Consider the following 19101-nt stretch of genomic DNA (forward strand, 5'->3'; position numbering starts at 1 on the left):
AAAATGAATCCGTGAGTACAGTTTTTACAAACCCGTAGGAACGGATTTGCGAAAGCGTGCGCACGGATTATGAATTTGTGGGAACGGATTTAAAAACCGAGGGTACGGTTTGCAAAATCTGAGCGCACGGATTGGAAATTCGTGGGTACGGTTTATTAATCCGTGGGCACGATTTGCTAAACCGAGGGAACAGTTTAAGAATTCGTGAGCACGGTTTATAAACTGAGGGAACGGATTGCAAAACCGTCGGCACGGATTGTTTTTTTTTTTTCTCTCCTATAGGTGACGTGCCGGGCTCCGTAGTCCGATGAGTCATTTTTTATGTTTGTTCAAAAATCAGATTCGGACGCAACAACCCAAACTTGTAGAATCGAAAATTAAACTGAGTGGCAATTATCCGTTTGTGAAGCATTCTAATAAATGCAAAAAATGAAAGTTTGAAGCCAACTTTTCATTTGGTACATTTTGATGGTGAGAAAGAACAAAGAACTACAAAGCGTTACACGGACCCATGTCAATCAAGTGGCGTGTAGGCGGAGTTTTGAGGAGGAAGAGTAAATCATAATAATGAGAAACTTTCTCGTAATTATGACCTTTTCTCATAATAATAACTTAGTTTCTCATAATAATTAGAAACTTTCTCGTATTACTTCAAAGCATGCGGACCAGAAGGGAGTGGAACGCTAGCGAAATCCGCTGGTCAAAATACTGTGTAAAAGGCGTGAACACAGTAGGCATGGCACGTTCTGCAAAAAAGTAGTTTTAGTTATATAGTCAGTGTGATATACAAAGTATAATCTATCTATCATTAAGTAACATTAATGATAAATGATCAGTAGGCCTACGAGAACAGAGAACTGTTCGTCTTGTCTGCACTTTTTTCACTCCTCCCCTAACTGCAGCCGCCTACTCTCGCCTACATTTCAGTCGAGGTTAGACGCATCTCAAACAAATCTTCTTTCTCCAGACGCGCATCACATGTCTGTGTCCTGAGCAGAGCGAGCGTTTTTAATTCATTCCATTGAATAAAATCCCCCCACCCCGATGTCATCGCGATGTTTCACCGTAGACATCACCCAACCCTAGTAACTATGAGAGGCCATTCAAGACATATTTCAAACTTTACTCACGCACGCAATATCAAACTCTCTCACGCACACTACTATACTGTCTCGCGCACACTATCAACAAACTCAGTCTCGCGCACACGTTGCCTCCTCATTTTGAAACACCACCGCACACCACTGCAGATATAAAAAGTAAAATCTAAGTACAAAAGGGACAGAGGTTTCACATCGCTATAAAGGCATGATTTTAATATTTGCTATAATTTGCATCTTTACACATTCAAGAATTACTTTTAAACACATTTAGAAAAATATGCTATAATAATTTACGTTATTAAAAATCCAGTAACATTTTACAGTAAGGTGTCATGTTAACATTATATTACATAACATGAACTAAAAATGAGCAATACATTTGCTGCAGTATTTATTAATCTTTGCTCTCAATAGAGGCCTCACTGAGCCATCGGATTTCATCAAAAATATCTTAATTTTTGTTCCGAAGATGAACAAAGGTCTTACAAGTGTAGAATGACATGAGGGTGAGTAATTAATGACATTATTTTCATTTTTGGGTGAACTAACCCTTTAATGCAAATGTCTGTAATTGCTGATGTTGTATTATCCTAACACTTCTCTTCATGTGTTTTTTGACCACCAGGGCTATCATTTGTGCACCAATCTTGTGCACCAAAAGCATGCTTTCATTTAATTTCAATATGTGTAGTATATGATGAAAAAATAAAATTATAAAATTAATAAACAGGGCCAACTGTATTACAGAGCACAGTTGAAATTCCGCAAATAACAGTGTGTAATTTGCTCTGGACTTTTGTAGAGGTTGTCTGAGAAAACCACAGACATGGCAGATTAGGATGATATTCTGCACTCATTTGAAATTGACCTATGATATTCTATGACATGAAATTCATCTAAATTTAAATGATCTCATGGATGTGGCTGTTGTGGTTTGTGATCATTTGGGCTCCAACTGCTGCAGTAAATGTGGTGTATTCATATGACTTTGACATAGTCCTTTTATGTTTACCCATTTTAAATGCCTATTGCTTACAATGCACAGTTGCCCTGAAGCCACCGGGTTGGCGGTGCAACCGGGCTTGGGCCCGTCATCGCTGCTTGCAGCTATATTTGATTATTGCTCTCTAAATTAGTAGTTTTAGGGGATGTTATCAGATAATAGATTAGGCTAAGATAGGTTATTAGCTTTGAGCCGGTCAAAAAGTAAGCTCCCCATAATGGAGTGTCGAAATCAAAACAGTGCCATCATGTGGCAGGTAAAATTGGATAAACTCAAATATGTACAGCTCGGTTGTTTTATCCATTTAGCACAAATAAAAGCCTGACAACGCTAAATGATCAGTTTTCTGATCATTCACATATAATTCACATATTTAAGTGTAATACATTTAATGTAATAATATTAATAATAATAAAAGTAAATGGTGGTTTAATTATTTAATGTTTTTTATATGCTTATATGGCAGAATTGGAAATGGTCAATGTATAATATATAAATGTTAGTAAATGGACTTGCACTTCCATAAAACTGTAGGGTAGTGGTCTGGGGCCAGTTGCATAAACAGCCATTATGTCTTAAGAACTAGTGCGGTGTGCAATCGATACAAGACAGTTTTCCTCCAGCGAAAATGGAACGTAAAGACATACTTTAGAAAATTTTATTTTCATTTGAGGAATTAATTTTTAAAATATTTTTTTGTGGATATGGCATTAGATTAAAATCATGAGGTTAATTTAAAGCTACAATATGTAAGATTTTTGCAGTAAAATATCCAAAAACCACTAGGCCAGTGTTATATATTTTGTTCAGTTGAGTACTTACGTTTTATTTTGTAGAAACCATGGAAACACTAAAGACGCTTTAATATATTACATGTTTTATTAGACAAGAGAACAACTGTTTGGTTACATTTATAGACAGAAAACAAATTATTGTTATACAGCTCAACACGTTTAGTCTTATTGTTTAAACCTAGTTTTCTCGATTTTCTGAGAGAACATGCTTTTACCATGCCTCAGAGAAAAACACCATTTTGTCAAGTAGCTAAGTAATACAGCATTTTTGCCATCATACAGTACGTTTTAAAATGAATTGAATGCCATTTATCAACACAAGCCACCCATCATTTATTATTATATTCTAAAATCGATCTAGCTTACTGCAGTGTGCAACAAGTGTCTCACAGCAGCCATCGAGTGAACGCACAGAGTAACGTTATAACATAATTTTCAGCAGTCAAATGTATCTAATATGATAAAACAGCGCTGCGTTACCTCATACACTTGACCGGAAGAAGCAGCGCCGGCGACTGCGGCATAATAAAAGTTCCGCTGCTGTCGAGACGTGTCGCGTTCGTCTCTCATTAGCAGTCACTCCAGCTCTCTCTCCACTCTCGTTCAGCTCCCACAGCACTCGGCCCTGCGCTGCTTCATACTACAGTAACGTTAATAATCTCATCCATGAACATGATTTCTGCTCGAGTCCCATCCCGATTCTTTTCCACTGGCTGTGAGCTACGCCTTTGTTTTGAATAGGCGACCTCTAGCGGTGAAAAATGTACATATTGTAGCTTTAAACTAAAAATTTGAGTTGATACAAAGAAAGAGATTATTGTATTCAACAGAAACAGAGTGAGAGACAGAGAAAGATGTTGTTTTGTCCTACTTAATAATGAGCAGCTGATTGTGACATTTATAGCCTTAAAGTAAAGGGATTTGTGGTTTTTGATGTCACTTTAAATTATAGAAGAAGCAAATTGATAGATTCGTGTGCTGTTTTTTTTTTTTGTTTGTTTGTTTGTTTTTTTTAAATAGAAAACAAAAAAGGGAATGTTTTAATGAAGGGCATTAAACATACTGCCAAACTAGACAATTACAGTATGGTTTGTCTGCAGGTGTATTCTAAATGAATATTAATGAATATGATCTGGTTAGTTAAAATTATTTGATATAAAATCAATATTCAGGGGTTGACTTGATAGGTGTAGAACCTATTGTATGTATTGTTCCTGCCTACCCTAGTATACAAACAAAAGACTATATTAAATATTTTCTTTAATCATACCCTCATTGGGGACTGAGCCCCCTTAATACTGAAACTCTAGAATCACCCCTGGTAAACGGTAGACTGTTCTTGTATTTCAAGACATGTTGTTGTCATCTTAGCACAGTAAAGTTAGAGCATTAGTGTAAACACACTTTTGTTTTTGTATTTGGATTAGATGTGGACATATTCAGAAATGAAAATAACTGCCTCTCCTGTGCAGGTGTTTTACACATGCGCATAACAATGTTTTCCTCTCTTACATCAAAAAAATAAACCTGTTGAACCTGTTGGTTATGTTTCAAAAGTAAATCTATTTTAGTGTACTCTTTAAAGCTGTTTGTGAATAAAGTGAATCAGTTTGAGAACAGATAATTTTAATGCTGCTATCTAGAGACAGAATGGATTTATGAACTGAAAGAAGTTTGTGTTTGATGTTCTTCATTTCTGAGACAGAAGTAGGTTTGAACGAACACATTTCTTTCTGGATTCATTCTCATGCATTGGTGAATCAATATAAATTTGCATGTGTAAATACTAATATTTCTGTCCTACTAAGAGTATTTTCAGATACTTTCTTACTTTATCAGTTTTTCGTACTCTTGGCAGCCTTTAAGTACTTGCTGATCAAATTTAGACTGGCTTTTGCAGTCACAGAAATTCAGTAACAAAAACAGAACTATCCTGTGACAATGTGTCTGCATCGATCGTTTAGTGAATTCAGAAGTCTTACAGTAATTAGTGTTAATGTGAAGAGTGATTTCTCAGAGATGAAATGAGCACAAGGTGGAAGCAGCTCTAGTGACTATAATCTCTGCTGTTCACGGAATCATTTTTATTGAGGAATCATTAAGGGAAAAACTGAAAATCGTTTAAGTTTAAAAGATCACAATCCTGACACTAATGAATGATCCAGACACTCAGATTAATTCAGTTAACAGAGTTAATTCAGTTAACTGTTTACTATTCTTACAGCACTGCCTGTAAAATGAGTCTCAATGAGAAGAGAGAGGAGGAGGATGTACACACACAGAAAGCAGCTTCTCCAGAACCCAGCTGTGTGTCTATGAAGAGTGACAGATCTTTGCTTTGTCCTCCTAAATTCAGTGATGAAGCAGAGAACTCTGACCCTGAGTGAGTATAAACATGATGAACATGATAAACAAAGATGTTGACACAGGAACAAATCCTAATTGTGTAAACCATGTTCTGCATTATATATCCATTACTATATTATCTGTCTGCAGATGTCTGCAGTGCATCATTCAACATTGATACAGTATGTAGGAAACAGTATTAGTCATAGAACTCCATTTGTGATGCGAGTGAACAATAATCCACTATATAGTATAATTCAGGGGTTCTCAAACTTAAGTCTGGCCCCCCAGAGAGGCTCTACATTGAATGCTCCCTCCACTAAACAAAACATTTTCCTGTGTCTGTGTTTCCGATTGAAGTCAGGGTGTGACATATCGAAGAGCTCATCCCTATTTAAAGGTTGTCAATAGCATGACACACCCTGGCATAGCTGCTTAGAGCCTCCACAGTTGTATTTAAAGTTAAGATTCCCCCTTTTAGATTTAATATGAAACCATTACTAAAGTAATATTATATTGATATTTTTTAGTAGTGGTAATTATGTGTAGTTTGAAAATCTTGTAATATAAGCTGGTACATGGCACCAGTGTTTCTTTGCTAGCCACTACTGTTTATAATGTCAAGGCTTTCTTAACTGTTTGAGATGTTCCTCATGATCTTTCTCAGCACTCAGCAATAAAATATTCTGTGTAGAATTCAAATGGGTTGGATATGTTTTGTGGTCTGCTCTAACTGCCTATGATCTGCTCTGTGCTATACTGTCTCTGGAGTGCACTGGTGTATGCAGTGATGGTTCACATGACACTGACCCGAAAACGTCTCGGTTACAAAGGTAACCCTCGTTCCCTGAAGGAGGGAACGGAGACATACATCGGACAGACCGACGAATAGGAATCTCGCTAGAGAGGCCAATCTACTTCGAGTGTAACTACAATGAGCCAATGCACATTGGCATGCAATCACGCATCAGCTGCTCGCCTCGCAGCGCGGGTATATAATGAGCAGCAGGTGCGTTGCATCTTCAGGTTTTCGCTGAGGAGCCGAACCAGATAGGCGGCAGCATCAGCGGGGTACAGCGACTGTGGCGACGGGACGTACGTCTCCGTTCCCTCCTTCAGGGAACGAGGGTTACCTTTGTAACTGAGACGTTCCCATTCAGTCGGTCACGTTCGACGTACGTCGGACAGACCGACGAATAGGAATCCCTAACAAAGCGCCACAGGAGCTGCCCCCTTCCAGCGCTCTGTTGTAAGCCACCTGAACCCCCTTGCCTAAGGACGGTGGGACAGGGCTAACACAGAGAGTGTCGATCACTGCTGTTCCCCAAAACCCATTCAGTGAGACTATTGGATAACGCTGGGAAAGCGTACCCTTCCGCTGGGAAAGGAACGCTGCGGAAGCACCATCTTTCCCCGAAGGAGTTACGTGGAGAAGTACATATGGACTAACCCCGTAGGGCTGTACTACATATGGAAGAACTGGGGTGACTCCAACTCGATGAGAGGTGGGTTCTCCCGGAGGGAAAGACACGGGCTTCGTTTAGGAGCAACCCTGGAACTAGACATATGGGATCCCTGTAGGGTCACACATATGAAACCCAGCCTAACCCCGGTTCTCAAGGATACAACGGAGTACAGGCCTAGCGCCAGACGCTCCGCCACGTCGGCTGCCGAAGGGAGATCGGAGGACTCAACAGGGTCTGCCTTGTAGGGACTCTCTGGAGTAAAAGCGCATGTAAGCGCAGCAAGCCGACACTAAGCCGGGGCCTCTCCATGCCTCTGACCTGAGGTGAGAACACGGGAGGAGACCGGCTCGACACGAAGGCTATAGAATCTAGCGAACGTGTTAGGTGTCGCCCAGCCCGCAGCTCTACAGATGTCTGTTAGCGAGGCGCCACGAGCCAGCGCCCAGGAAGATGCGACACCTCTCGTGGAGTGCGCATGCAACCTGAGCGGGCAGGGCACGCCCTGAGCTTGGTAAGCCAGGGCGATGGCATCCACTATCCAGTGGGCCATCCTCTGCTTGGAGACAGCCTTTCCCTTCTGCTGGCCTCAGTAACAGACAAAGAGCTGGTCTGAGGTCCTGAAGCTTTGAGTTCTTCTATGTACAGTCGCAAAGCGCGAACTGGACAGAGCAAAGCCAGACCTGCTCCTCGTCCTCCCTGACTTTGATCACAGCTGTGTGCCAGTGCATCTGTTCCGAGTGTTCCCTCGGACAGGGAGTAAAACAGCTGGCAATGGGAGGTTTCTGGTGAGGCAAACAGGTCTACCTGAGCCTCTCCGAACTCTCTCCAGATCAGCTGGACCACCTGGGGGTGGAGTCGCCACTCTCCTGGCAGCGCAAGGAGACCGCGCATCTAGAGCGCCGAGCGAACACTGGGTTGCCGTGACAACCCGTGCTGCAGCCCGACAGCTCGACGGCACACGACACGCAGAGGAGCGAGAGGTTTGCTCTCGCTGATCTCCGCGGTCTCCCAGAGTGTCGGGCAGACCCGCGGCTGTGCTTTTACACACAAGCGGCAGATGGCCAACAACAGAGGGGACTCAAGCTTCCCGGAGAAAGAAGAGTCACGACCGGCGTGTCGACGTGATCATGTTCTCATACGAAAACATGAACCACCCACGAACATCGTTTCAGCACGCGCCCAGACATGTGAAACAGTGATCGTGGCCATCAGTGAGGACAGGAAACGACCGCATCCAGAAACACACAAATAGAATGTCATCTTTAAAAAGACACAAGCTCTACTTGTGTAAGCTCTCTTAGGGACTTTACTCTTTTAAAGTGCTGAAGCACGCAGGGGAACGGCCGCCGCAACACAGACAGGGATTGTGTGCAGCCTGTCGTGTGCTCTTTCTCTCTTTGAAGGCGCTCACTCTTACCAGCCGTAAAAACGGCTTTCAGCGCTCGAAGCGCACCGTACCGGCCGTGAGAACAGCCTTCTGACGCTGTCAAAACAGCTATTTGCTCAATAATGGCAAACGAAACAAAAAACTGAAAATAAAGAGAGGACTTCGACCCCGCTGCTATGCTGTTCGCCCACACTCGAAAAAAAAGAGAGAAGCAAAAAGCTTGACTCGTCTTCTAGCAGACACTTGCTTGCAGAGAACAGGAACAAACACCGTTCGGCTTCGAAGCGAAAAGCTGAAGATGCAATGCACCTGCTGCTCATTATATACCCGCACTGCAAGGCGAGCAGCTGATGCATATGATTGCATGCCAATGTGCACTGGCTCGTTGTAGTTACACTCAAAGTAGATTGGCCTCTCTAGCGAGATTCCTATTCGTCGGTCTGTCCGACGGACGTCAAACGTGACCGACTGAATTGGAACCAAACTTCATTTGCCCAAATGGAAAGCCTGTTGGCACTCTCTGATACACTCCCATTTCCTTATACAGGGCACTATGTGCCATTCACTATATAAAGTAAATGAGTGAACAATTGACAGATCTCAGATACAGCCTTAGCATCTTTTTAGAGTTTTAGTGCTTCAGACAGAATTTTTATTAGACAGAAAATCTGAGACCCTGAAGTGCAACATTTTTGATCTGTACTGATGTAAGTGAGACTATAAATGTACTTTATGTATTCACGCCCTTCTTGGGGACACAGACCCCAGTTTGAGAACTATATTTGAAGGATTTTCTCTATTTTAATGCTTCTTCACAGTTTATATGTTCATCCTCACTGTTTCTGCAGAGTGAAGAGAGATGATGAGATCAGATCTGACCTGCACCTCCATCTGACCTGCACTGACTGTCAGACCCTCATCAAGCAGAGAGTCAAAGACCAACACAAAACCAGCATGAAAAACAGGTATAAAAACTTATTTGAGGAACTCAAACTAGAAGAGAATCAAACGCTTCTGAAAAGGATCTACACACAGCTCTACATCATAGAGGGAGAGAATGAAGGCGTGAATAAACAACATGAGGTTCTACAGATGGAGAAAACAGCCAGAACACAAGACACTCAAATCTACTGCAATGACATCTTTAAACCCTTAAATCAACCAGAATTTGAGGAGAAACACAAAATCAAGAGTGTTCTTACTAAAGGCATTGCTGGAATTGGAAAAACTGTCTCTGTGCAGAAGTTTGTTCTTGACTGGACCGAGGGAAAAGCCAATCAGGATGTAGATTTCATGTTTGTGCTTCCATTCCGAGAAATTAACTTGATTAAAGATCACCAGTACAGTCTTCACAGACTTCTGCTGGACTATCATCCTGAACTTCAAGATCTGAACTCAAAGATTTATGAGGAGTGTAAAGTTCTGTTCATCTTTGATGGTCTGGATGAAAGCAAAATAAAACTGGTGTTTTCAGACATTCAGAAAGTTTGTGATGTGAATGAGATTTCATCAGTGGGTGTGTTTGTGTCAAACCTTATCACAGGAGAGCTGCTTCCCTCTGCTCTCATCTGGATCACCTCCAGACCAGCAGCAGCCAGTCAGATCCCCTCAAAATACATCAACCGTGTGACAGATATTCAGGGATTCAATGAGCCACAGAAGGAAGAATATTTCAGAAAGAGAATCAGTGATGAGCATCTAGCCAGCAGAATCATCAAACACATTAGAAGATCAAGAAGCCTCCACATCATGTGTCACATACCCGTCTTCTGCCGGATCTCAGCCACTGTGCTTCAAAACCTGCTGAAACAAGATGATAGTGCAGAAATCCCTCAAACTCTGACTGAAATGTATATCCACTTCCTGCTGACTCAGATCAACATGAGGAATCAGAAGTATAATGAGAGAGATCCAGAGAAACTCCTGAAGTCCAACAGAGACGTAGTTGTGAAACTTGCTGAACTGGCTTTCAAACAGCTGATGAAGGGCAACGTGATGTTCTATGAGGAGGACCTGAGAGAGAGCGGCATAGACGTCACTGACGCCTCAGTGTATTCTGGGATTTGCACTGAGATCTTTATGGAGGAATCCATGATTCATCAGAGGAAAGTTTACTGCTTCATACATCTGAGCTTTCAGGAGTTTCTAGCTGCTTTCTTTGTGTTTTACTCACATGTAGTCAAGAATGAGGAATCACTGAAGTTGTTTCTGAAAGGGCATGAGTGGAATAGATTGTATGAGCTACTAGAAGTAGCTCTTGATAAATCCTTACAGAGTAAAAATGGACACCTGGATCTTTTCCTGCGGTTCCTGCTGGGCATCTCACTAGAGTCCAATCAGAGACTCTTACAGGATCTACTTACACACACAGTGAACAGTTCAGAAACCATCAGTAAAACCACTCAGTACATTAAAGACAAAATCAAGGGTCATGAACATCTCTCAGCTGACAGATGCATCAATCTGTTCCTCTGTCTGTTGGAAATGAAGGATCAGACTCTGTACAGAGAGATTCAGGAGTTTGTTAAATCAAAGAATCACTCAGAGAATTATTTCCCTCCTTCTCACTGCTCAACAATAGCCTACATGCTTCAGATATCAGAAGAGGTAATGGATGAGTTTGATCTGAAGAAATACAACACATCAGATGAGGGCAGAAGTAGATTGATACTAGCTGTGCTGAACTGCAGAAAAGCTCTGTGAGTATTAATTTATGTAATTGGAGATTAAACTGAATGTGTCTGTTTTGTTGAGACACAGTAACATTGTAATTCCTCCATCAAATCATGACACCGTTTTCTTTAACATTACAATATTTAAAGGGAAATGTGAAGTAGGGGTGCTCCAATTGATTGCCTACCAATCTCTATCAAACGATAATCGTTTCTAAAGACGATCTGCAGACACTCAATTTGCAGATCTCAGAAATCAATCTCATGGTAACAACAATAGATTGTAAAAAATATGGACGTAGTGTCCATGACGTCACCCGTAGGTTTCTGAAGAGCATTTTTGAAACCTAAAGCCGGCTGTTGCCATCTTGACAGCGTGTCACCGCATGTCACTATCAGATAACTGTCATGTTAAAAGTGATGAGACTTTTCAGATTTATGGACGTCGCCGTCTTTGATATTACTTTAGTCACTGTCACTATGGTCACTGCTAAGAGAATATGGGCTTGACTCTCATTGCATGTTCATACAGACAGTAATCAAGACACTACTGTAAGTTGTTTGAACGGGACATTTCGAGGCTCACACCTGCAAGTAAATGCGATTGTCAATCCCAAAAACTGACAGTATGAACATATCTTAAAAGCCTGCTGCACACTGCATAGTTGACGGAATTATCGCTTGCACAATTGTGGCAGTGTCGCATTGTCACTAAAATTTATAATTCGCACATCTTCACAATTTAAACATTCAAGCGTCTTTTATACCATAAAGCACTTGCGTGCTCTCTGAGAGATGTTCACACTTAAATCGTGCACACATAAAGCCGCCTCACATAACAATTTGTGAGTACCAAATTGAGTTCTTTCCATAAATAATTGCACTCAAATATACACAAGTGTATGTACAAAATTACCATCTTGGTGAGTATTCACATAAACACAGTCAGTTACGTCTTAAGTGAATGTAAACAGTTGAGAAAGAAAATGCATGTGCAACAGTATATTGGATCTGTGCATTAGGTCTTAAAGTCACAGCAGCCTAGTATACCTGCTGCTGTCTCTGTCATTAAAGGTAGGGCAGGCGGTTTTGTAGAGGCTAACAATGGCAAGGGGGTGAGATTAATACCCACACAAAACGCTAGGGAGGGACATATCTGCTAGAAGCTGCTGAGACTCACAGTTCTGAGATCCAAGAATCAAGGAAAAAGAATTTATTTTCTTCCTATTACAGATACAACCCAGTTTCATTGGTTGTGTGCTTTGTGGCACGGATAGCTAGATCTGCCTCAGGAGATCACCTTCACCTGTGTGTGGACAGCAAATTTATAAAATCTGCCTCATCTCACTCTGGATCCAATTCCTCAGAATTAGACATTCCAGAACATGTCTGGGAATCACAGTATGAGGATCGTTTGACTTCACAATGAGTTCACGTATTACTCACACTGTGAGTATCACAGTATGATGATCGTTTGAATTTACACTGAGTTGACATATTACTCACACTGTGAATATCACAGTATGAGAATTGTGATGTCACTGTGATCATCGCATGATCTCACGTGTTGACTGGGCGCTATTAATGCACTATACATATAAGAATAAATCACCTAAAGTGCTTTGAATAATCATACTACCAAAACTAAATGTGATATGGTGATTTAAATGATGTTTGCGCTTTCACTTTGAGGAGTGCCATTCCAGCAGCGTGTATGTGCTTCAGATACAATCAATCACAGTTCTAATCGCAAGAAAGCAAGTCAAAATGACTATTCCCGAACTGTAAATGGCTAGTTCATCCAAAAATGTCTCTCACTCTCATGTTGTTCTCACTCATCACGCAAGCATTTTAACATCCATGTTTACTACAGTATTCACGTCGATGTAAATCTGTTCATCATATTAAAGAAATCATGTCCTTCAAGAAGACTTGGATTTGGATTAGACCACTCGATTATTTTACAATGCCTTTATGACATTTTTGGTTCTTTTAAGTTTTAGAGGAATAGACTTAAACAAAGGTACTGAAATCTCTCAGGTTTCATAAAAAATATCTTCATTTTTGTTTGGAAGTTGAACAAAAATCTTCAATTTGAAATTATATTGCAATATCTTAATATAATAATACATCGTTGCACCCCTATTTTATACATTTTTATACTTTAGTATTGTTACGTAATATATGTTTTATTTTTATTCCTGATTTCTTTATTATCTGTTTGTAGGGTAGCCTATTTATATTCTGTTAATTTTATTTATATACTTAAAAATAAAAACAAATATGTGAAATAGTTATTTTATTGAAACATTCTCAATATAAGTTTCCACATCCTTCCAAAACAATATTTAAATCTTCACAAGAAATGTTTGACATAAAAACAAAAACTATATTAAAGTTTGACAATATGACCGAAAAGGGTATAGCTGCAGACTGGAGATGTCCAAATGGGGGTGGGAACTTCAAAATAGTGTGTGGTCTCCTCCCAGAGACTGACAGGCACATGTCAATCAGTGTTGATTTCCTACAATGTTATGCTACAACAAATTCTAACTCAAACTTTCCCTACCCCCTAACCTTAACCGGTGAAATTGACTGCAAGGCGGGATTTGCACTGAATAGCGTGCTTAAAAAAAAAAAAAATATTTATATATATATATATATATATATATATATATATATATGTATATATAGTAGTTCAAGCGATAAGCAGTTAATAAGATTGTGCCATATGAGCTGGGCCGTCCGTAACTTCCAACGTAGAATGTAGATACAGTGCGGTGCTAAACAATAGCACTGACATTTTAATATATGTTAGTGCAAGTTGATTTCAGTTAAAACAGCTCAAACATGCATTTTAGTCTAGGACTAGCTTAAGCCTTGTCTGTGAAACCAGGGGATTATGACTGTTAGTCACTGTTTTAGGTTAGTTATTTTTCACTGTCTCTCTGACTCTTACAATTCAACAGGCTGTTTTTTTTTTTTTTTTTTTTTTTTTTTAAAAACCACGCAGACTGTAAAGGTATCTTAAAATAAACTTCATACATTCTTTCCTACAGTACTGCTGTGCAGATATACATGCGTGACCCCATAGTCACGCACACAGAAAAGGACAGACGAGGTGAGTATTGAACAAACAGTTCTTTATTGCAGGTAATTTGTGAACAGGGCAGGATGCAAACAGGTGAGGGAAACAGTCACTGAAATATGAAGCTGGTGGACTTAGCTGAAGTTAATGCAGTGTTCTTTGTGAAGGTGTAGAGATAGCGGTGATGGCTGAGCAGAGGATCCAGCGAGACAACGCAGGGAACAGAAGACGGATGACGGAAGATGGGTCAGGAACAACAGGTAGGTATCTCTGGTGAGCATAACAGGTAGGTCGTGGAGCTTGTCATAGACGTAGTGGTGGCTGACAGTACTCCTCCCTCCCGGGAGGCGTGTCCTCATGCTGTCGATGGTTTAGCCGGGGAGGAAGGGCGTCCTGGATTTGTGACAGGTAATCAGGGCAGGTCTTCTCCAGGACAGTACGCGGAGCCGGCAGCTCAAGATGCCATGGCGGATCAGGCAGTTCGGGAAGCCATGGCAGTTCGGAGCGGGCTCATGGGCTGGAGCCATCTTTGGATTCGGGACGAGGAAGGGAGTCGCCTCGGGACGAGGAAGGGAGTCGCCTCGGGACGAGGAAGGGAGTCGCCTCGGGACGAGGAAGGGAGTCTTCACTGGATCATGGACGAGGAAGAGATATGGATTCATAGCCGTGGTGGCGGCCGTCTTGGCCGAGGGCTCAGGCGTGGCGGCGGCCATCTTGACAGAGGGCTAAGGCGTGGCGGCGGCCATCTTAGGACGGGATACTAGACTGGTGGCCATCTTAGGACGGGTACAGGCGTGGTGACTATGGTAGCTGGAGTGGATGAGGGTGACTGTGGCTGAGTAGCGATGGTGTCTTCATCAACCTCGCTGACTGTGAGGGAAGAACCACTCAACCACAGCACATAATCAATATACTGGGCCAGGGAGCATGTTGTAGCTGCTGGTGGAACCAGCTGGTAAAGATGATCATCTAACCCACACCAAAAGATGGTCTTAAGAGTGTCTTCGTTCCATGTCAGCAAATGAGAAAGTTCGAGGAACTCTTCCACATAATCCTCAATCGAACGGCCATCCTGGAAGAGGGTGAGCAGGCGGTCAGCAGGTTTGACTGGGGTGAGGAGAATGCCCATGTTAGTTTAAAAGGTCTGGTCTTCTGTCACGCACACAGAAAAGAGGACAGATGAGGCGAGTATTAAACAAACAGTTCTTTATTGCAGGTAATTCATGAATAGGGCACTGAATAGATGTTGCTGATGTGTAAATGTGTGCAGTCATGTGTTATTATAGTCATCCTTTTGAATTACATACCTTCCTTTGAGTTCTGTAAGTTACCGCCTGTTTTTTATGGTACATCAAAATTCGTTATTTCAAAATATTTCAAAACATGAGTACTGTCAGTGCAGTAAAAGACAGAGACAGTTTTTAACTAGGAAGATAAATGATCTCTGGGCTTAAATGATAAAGTATTTTATTGCTTTATTTACAACAACAATTGCTGTCCTTCTCATATGTGTTGATTTCTTATTTCATTTATACATTTTACTGCACTAGAATCCGTTGCTTTGGAATAGAAATCAAAGTGTCTTAGTCATGTGATTACAGCAAACAGAGCTTTACCTGTATCAAATATATGACTGTAACTGATCTGGAATCAGTTTTATTTTGAAGTAGGTTTGTAGTATTTGACTCATTTAAACATATTTGAACTGATTGTCAGTCAATATTCAGACTTCATCTCCTGATGAAAAATAGAAAGTGATCATATGTGATCAACACCATGTACAGAAAACCATCTAACCCATTATCTCCTCTTTTTTGAACAATATTTTATCCTGTGTTATAGACTTGCTAGCTGTAATCTCACTGGTCTGTGCTGTAGAAGTTTGTCTTCATCTCTACAATCATCAAACTCACTGAGAGAGCTGGACCTGAGTTACAATGATCTGCAGGATTCTGGAGTGAAACTTCTGTCTGAGGGACTGACTGATTCACACTGTCAACTCAACATTCTGAGGTAGGAAAAACAGATAAAGATTCACTTGGTTATGAAATTAAAGATGACCTCTGCTCTGGTCCTGATCTCCTGTGTTTGTAATATATCAGCAGACCCCTGTGTATCTGATGGTTTCTATTTGCTTCAGCCTGTTGTTATATTTATGTCATATATATTTCCAACTTTTAAAAAAATGTATTCACGTATTAAAATATCTAAGTACTGATCAGTGAACAATTTACATTATATAAGTGTTCTACATGTATTGCGTACTAAATATCAGTTTGCTTTATGGGTAAAAAAAATCTGTACTCACAACTTCCTACTAATCTCTATGAAATTCTAAACTGCCAGCAGACAGTGAAGCCACTGGAAGTGTTCGAGCAGCCATATTGTGAGGGCCATATTGAGAAGGCGGTAGCACTTTATTTTACAGTCATGTTCCCCATGTACATACTACATAGTTATTATGGTACTTACAATATCTAGATAATAACTAGGTTCTAACCCTGAACCTACCCCTAAACCTAACCTTAACCCATGTAGTTACCTTATATTACCCAGTACTTTCTTAGGTAAATACACTGTAAGTACACATAAGTGCACATATTGTAAAATAAAGTGCGACCGACAGGGCACTTATGGCTAATAACTTGACATGATATGACCCAAAGTCCACTGTATTAGTCAGACAGAATTCTTTTTTAGGATACATGTCTGTAAATTGTTACTTTGGATGTAAAATGTAGTGTCATGGTCATTTTGTGCAGGATAAGAGATATAATCCCTGTCTCTCCCACATAAAGTTGAAACTAGGGCGGTATATATTGTGACCACGGTATAAAGTGTCTATCGTTAGAGATTTTACTATATCGTTTATTTCACGGTATGTAAATATATCCGTGTAGGACAGTACTATTTAAAGTTATATACACATAGGAGTGATACAGAAACATGCATGAACGAGAAAACAGAAAGCTGAAGCATGCTTGCAGAAAGCTGCCTCTCTTAGGCAGCATGCAATCACGAATATGGAATGTGTATGATTTTTAATGAAGTTATTAAGTGCAATAAGCTGTGGAAAAGAACTCCATGTGGTGCTTACACTGACTGACATACACCCAAAGCGTGCACACATAAAGTCGCCTCTCCCAGACAGCATGCATTCGTAAATTCTCTTTTGCGTCTTATTGTGCTTGAACATCAGATAATGTCAAAATACCTGTCAAGTGGAGTACTCATGTAAACAGTCGGTTATTCCTTAAATTAATGTAAACAGCTGGGTGAAAACCAGATATGTGTCAGTAAATTGGATCCGTGCATTCGGTCTCAAAGGGATAGCAGCATAATAAACTGCTGTCTGTCTCATTAATGCTAATCAAACAACAAAAGACAAAGAGAAAATCACTCACTACTTTTGACTGAGTCACTTTTGTATCTTTAATAAGAATCAGTTTATATTTGATTCAGTGAAGACTGAAATTTTAGTTATATACTGATTATTCAATTTCTGTACATGTTAAATAAACCTACTGTAGATGAAAAATGTAAAGTTTAATTTGTATCTGTCAGGGTTATTGTCCCGTTTTTGTGTTTGTAGTTGCTTGAGTTTGAGTTTGGTTTTCACTGTTTCTAGATCAGTTTCCTTTGTCTGTGTTCATTAGTTTCTATGGTGACTCATGGGTTAATTAGTGTTTGCACCTTATGTTCATTTTGTTCATTGGTTTCAGTGTATTTAAGCTCTGTGTTCATTTCAGTTCTTTGTCCGTTGTCATCACATTTCACGGTGTTGATTCTGTTCCTGACTGTGGTTTTGAGTTTTTGTGTAATGTAAGCTGCTGCATATAGATCCTTTTCATTCATCTTTAATTTCAACAAGCTGTGATAGTATCTTTGCTTTATTGTATTTGTCCTGTTGTTTGTAATTTGCTTTTTTGTTCTTATTTTTAATAATAAAATAAATTAAAAATAGCTATATCAAAATATATCATTATTGTGAAAATAAAATTCTCATACTGTGAAATAAGATTTTGGTCATATCGCCCACCCCTAGTTGTAACCCTCTACAGACACACTGAAGCTCGAGTCACCATTGACTAGTACATTTATTATTTTGCTCACCAGACTTGAAACAAAGCAAACTAAAAAATTCAGTAATATATTATGTAATATAAATATAACTTTCAAACATTATTAAAGACAAGTAAACAGTTGGTATTAAAAAAAGAACAAATTATCAAACTTCAAGCAATAGCAAAAATAAACAAAATAGAACAAAGATACAAATTAAATAGTGTTTTTCAGGTAGATCTACAGTAGTTAGATACAGATTAGGTACAGAAATTAAAATAATCAAACATAAAATAACACTGCATAGTCTTCACTGTATAAATTAAATATAGATAAATCATTATTAAAGTTACAAAAGTTATTCAGTCAAGAGCAGAGTTTTTCTTTTTCGCAGTGAACCTTTTGTTGTTTGATTAACATTAAAAACACACACAGCAGCAGGAATATTAGGATGTTGTCACTTTAAGACAATGCACGGATCCAAAATACTGATACTGTATCTCTCAACTGTTTACGTTCACTTAAGTCATAACCAACTATGTTTACTAGGATAATCACCAAGATGGGCATTTTGACATAATTTTGTGTGAAATTGTCCATTCAAGTGCAAGGAGAAGTGAAAGAGAACTCAATTTAGTATTTGCGTGTCAGATGTGGCTTTCTGGGCCATACAAAACTTTGCACACACAAAATATCTCACACAGCACATACAAGTTATCTTCCGAGTCTTTTTGTACTTGAATGTTTAAATTGGCAAGGATTAAAAAAAACATGTGCAAGTGATAAACTTTCATGACGATGCAGCACTAGCCCAATTGGAATAGTGTCAGTTCCGTCAACTGTTGGTCATTGGTCAGTCCTTATTGTCGAGCCCTGCATTTAGACCTAGTGTGCCAATTCTCTTTTACGTGGCATATTTAAGCCTCTCTCTTTCTCTTACGTTGAGTGCATGTGCAAGAGAAAGTGACAGAGGGCGCTCTCAGTTAAGCGACAGTGCGTAAAGGTCAGCAGTCAATGAAATTATATCTGTGCTAAACTTATTTTTTGCCTCTAACTCAGTCACAGGAGAGTGAAAATCATGCACTGTTTGTTGTTGGCCAGAGGAGAACTGGCTTCCCAACTGAGCCTGGATTCTCCCAAGGTTTTTTTCTCCATTTTGTCACCTGTTGGAGTTTGGGTT

At 39.9% G+C, this 19101-nt stretch overlaps 1 protein-coding gene across 2 annotated transcripts in view; it reads left to right on the plus strand.

Annotated features, from left to right (window-relative positions):
- Positions 1–5137: 5137 nt before the first annotated feature.
- The window catches only part of LOC127499133 (NACHT, LRR and PYD domains-containing protein 3-like), a 35714-nt gene continuing 21750 nt past the window's right edge, over positions 5138–19101 (plus strand). For both annotated transcript variants that reach the window (XM_051869281.1, XM_051869282.1), the window contains exons 1-3: positions 5138–5283; positions 8948–10798; positions 15702–15872. In XM_051869281.1, the coding sequence (XP_051725241.1) occupies positions 5138–5283; positions 8948–10798; positions 15702–15872 (2168 nt within the window). The remainder of the gene's footprint in view (positions 5284–8947; positions 10799–15701; positions 15873–19101) is intronic.

Source organism: Ctenopharyngodon idella, chromosome 17 (assembly GCF_019924925.1).
Source record: "Ctenopharyngodon idella isolate HZGC_01 chromosome 17, HZGC01, whole genome shotgun sequence".
NCBI classification, from domain to species: domain Eukaryota; kingdom Metazoa; phylum Chordata; class Actinopteri; order Cypriniformes; family Xenocyprididae; genus Ctenopharyngodon; species Ctenopharyngodon idella.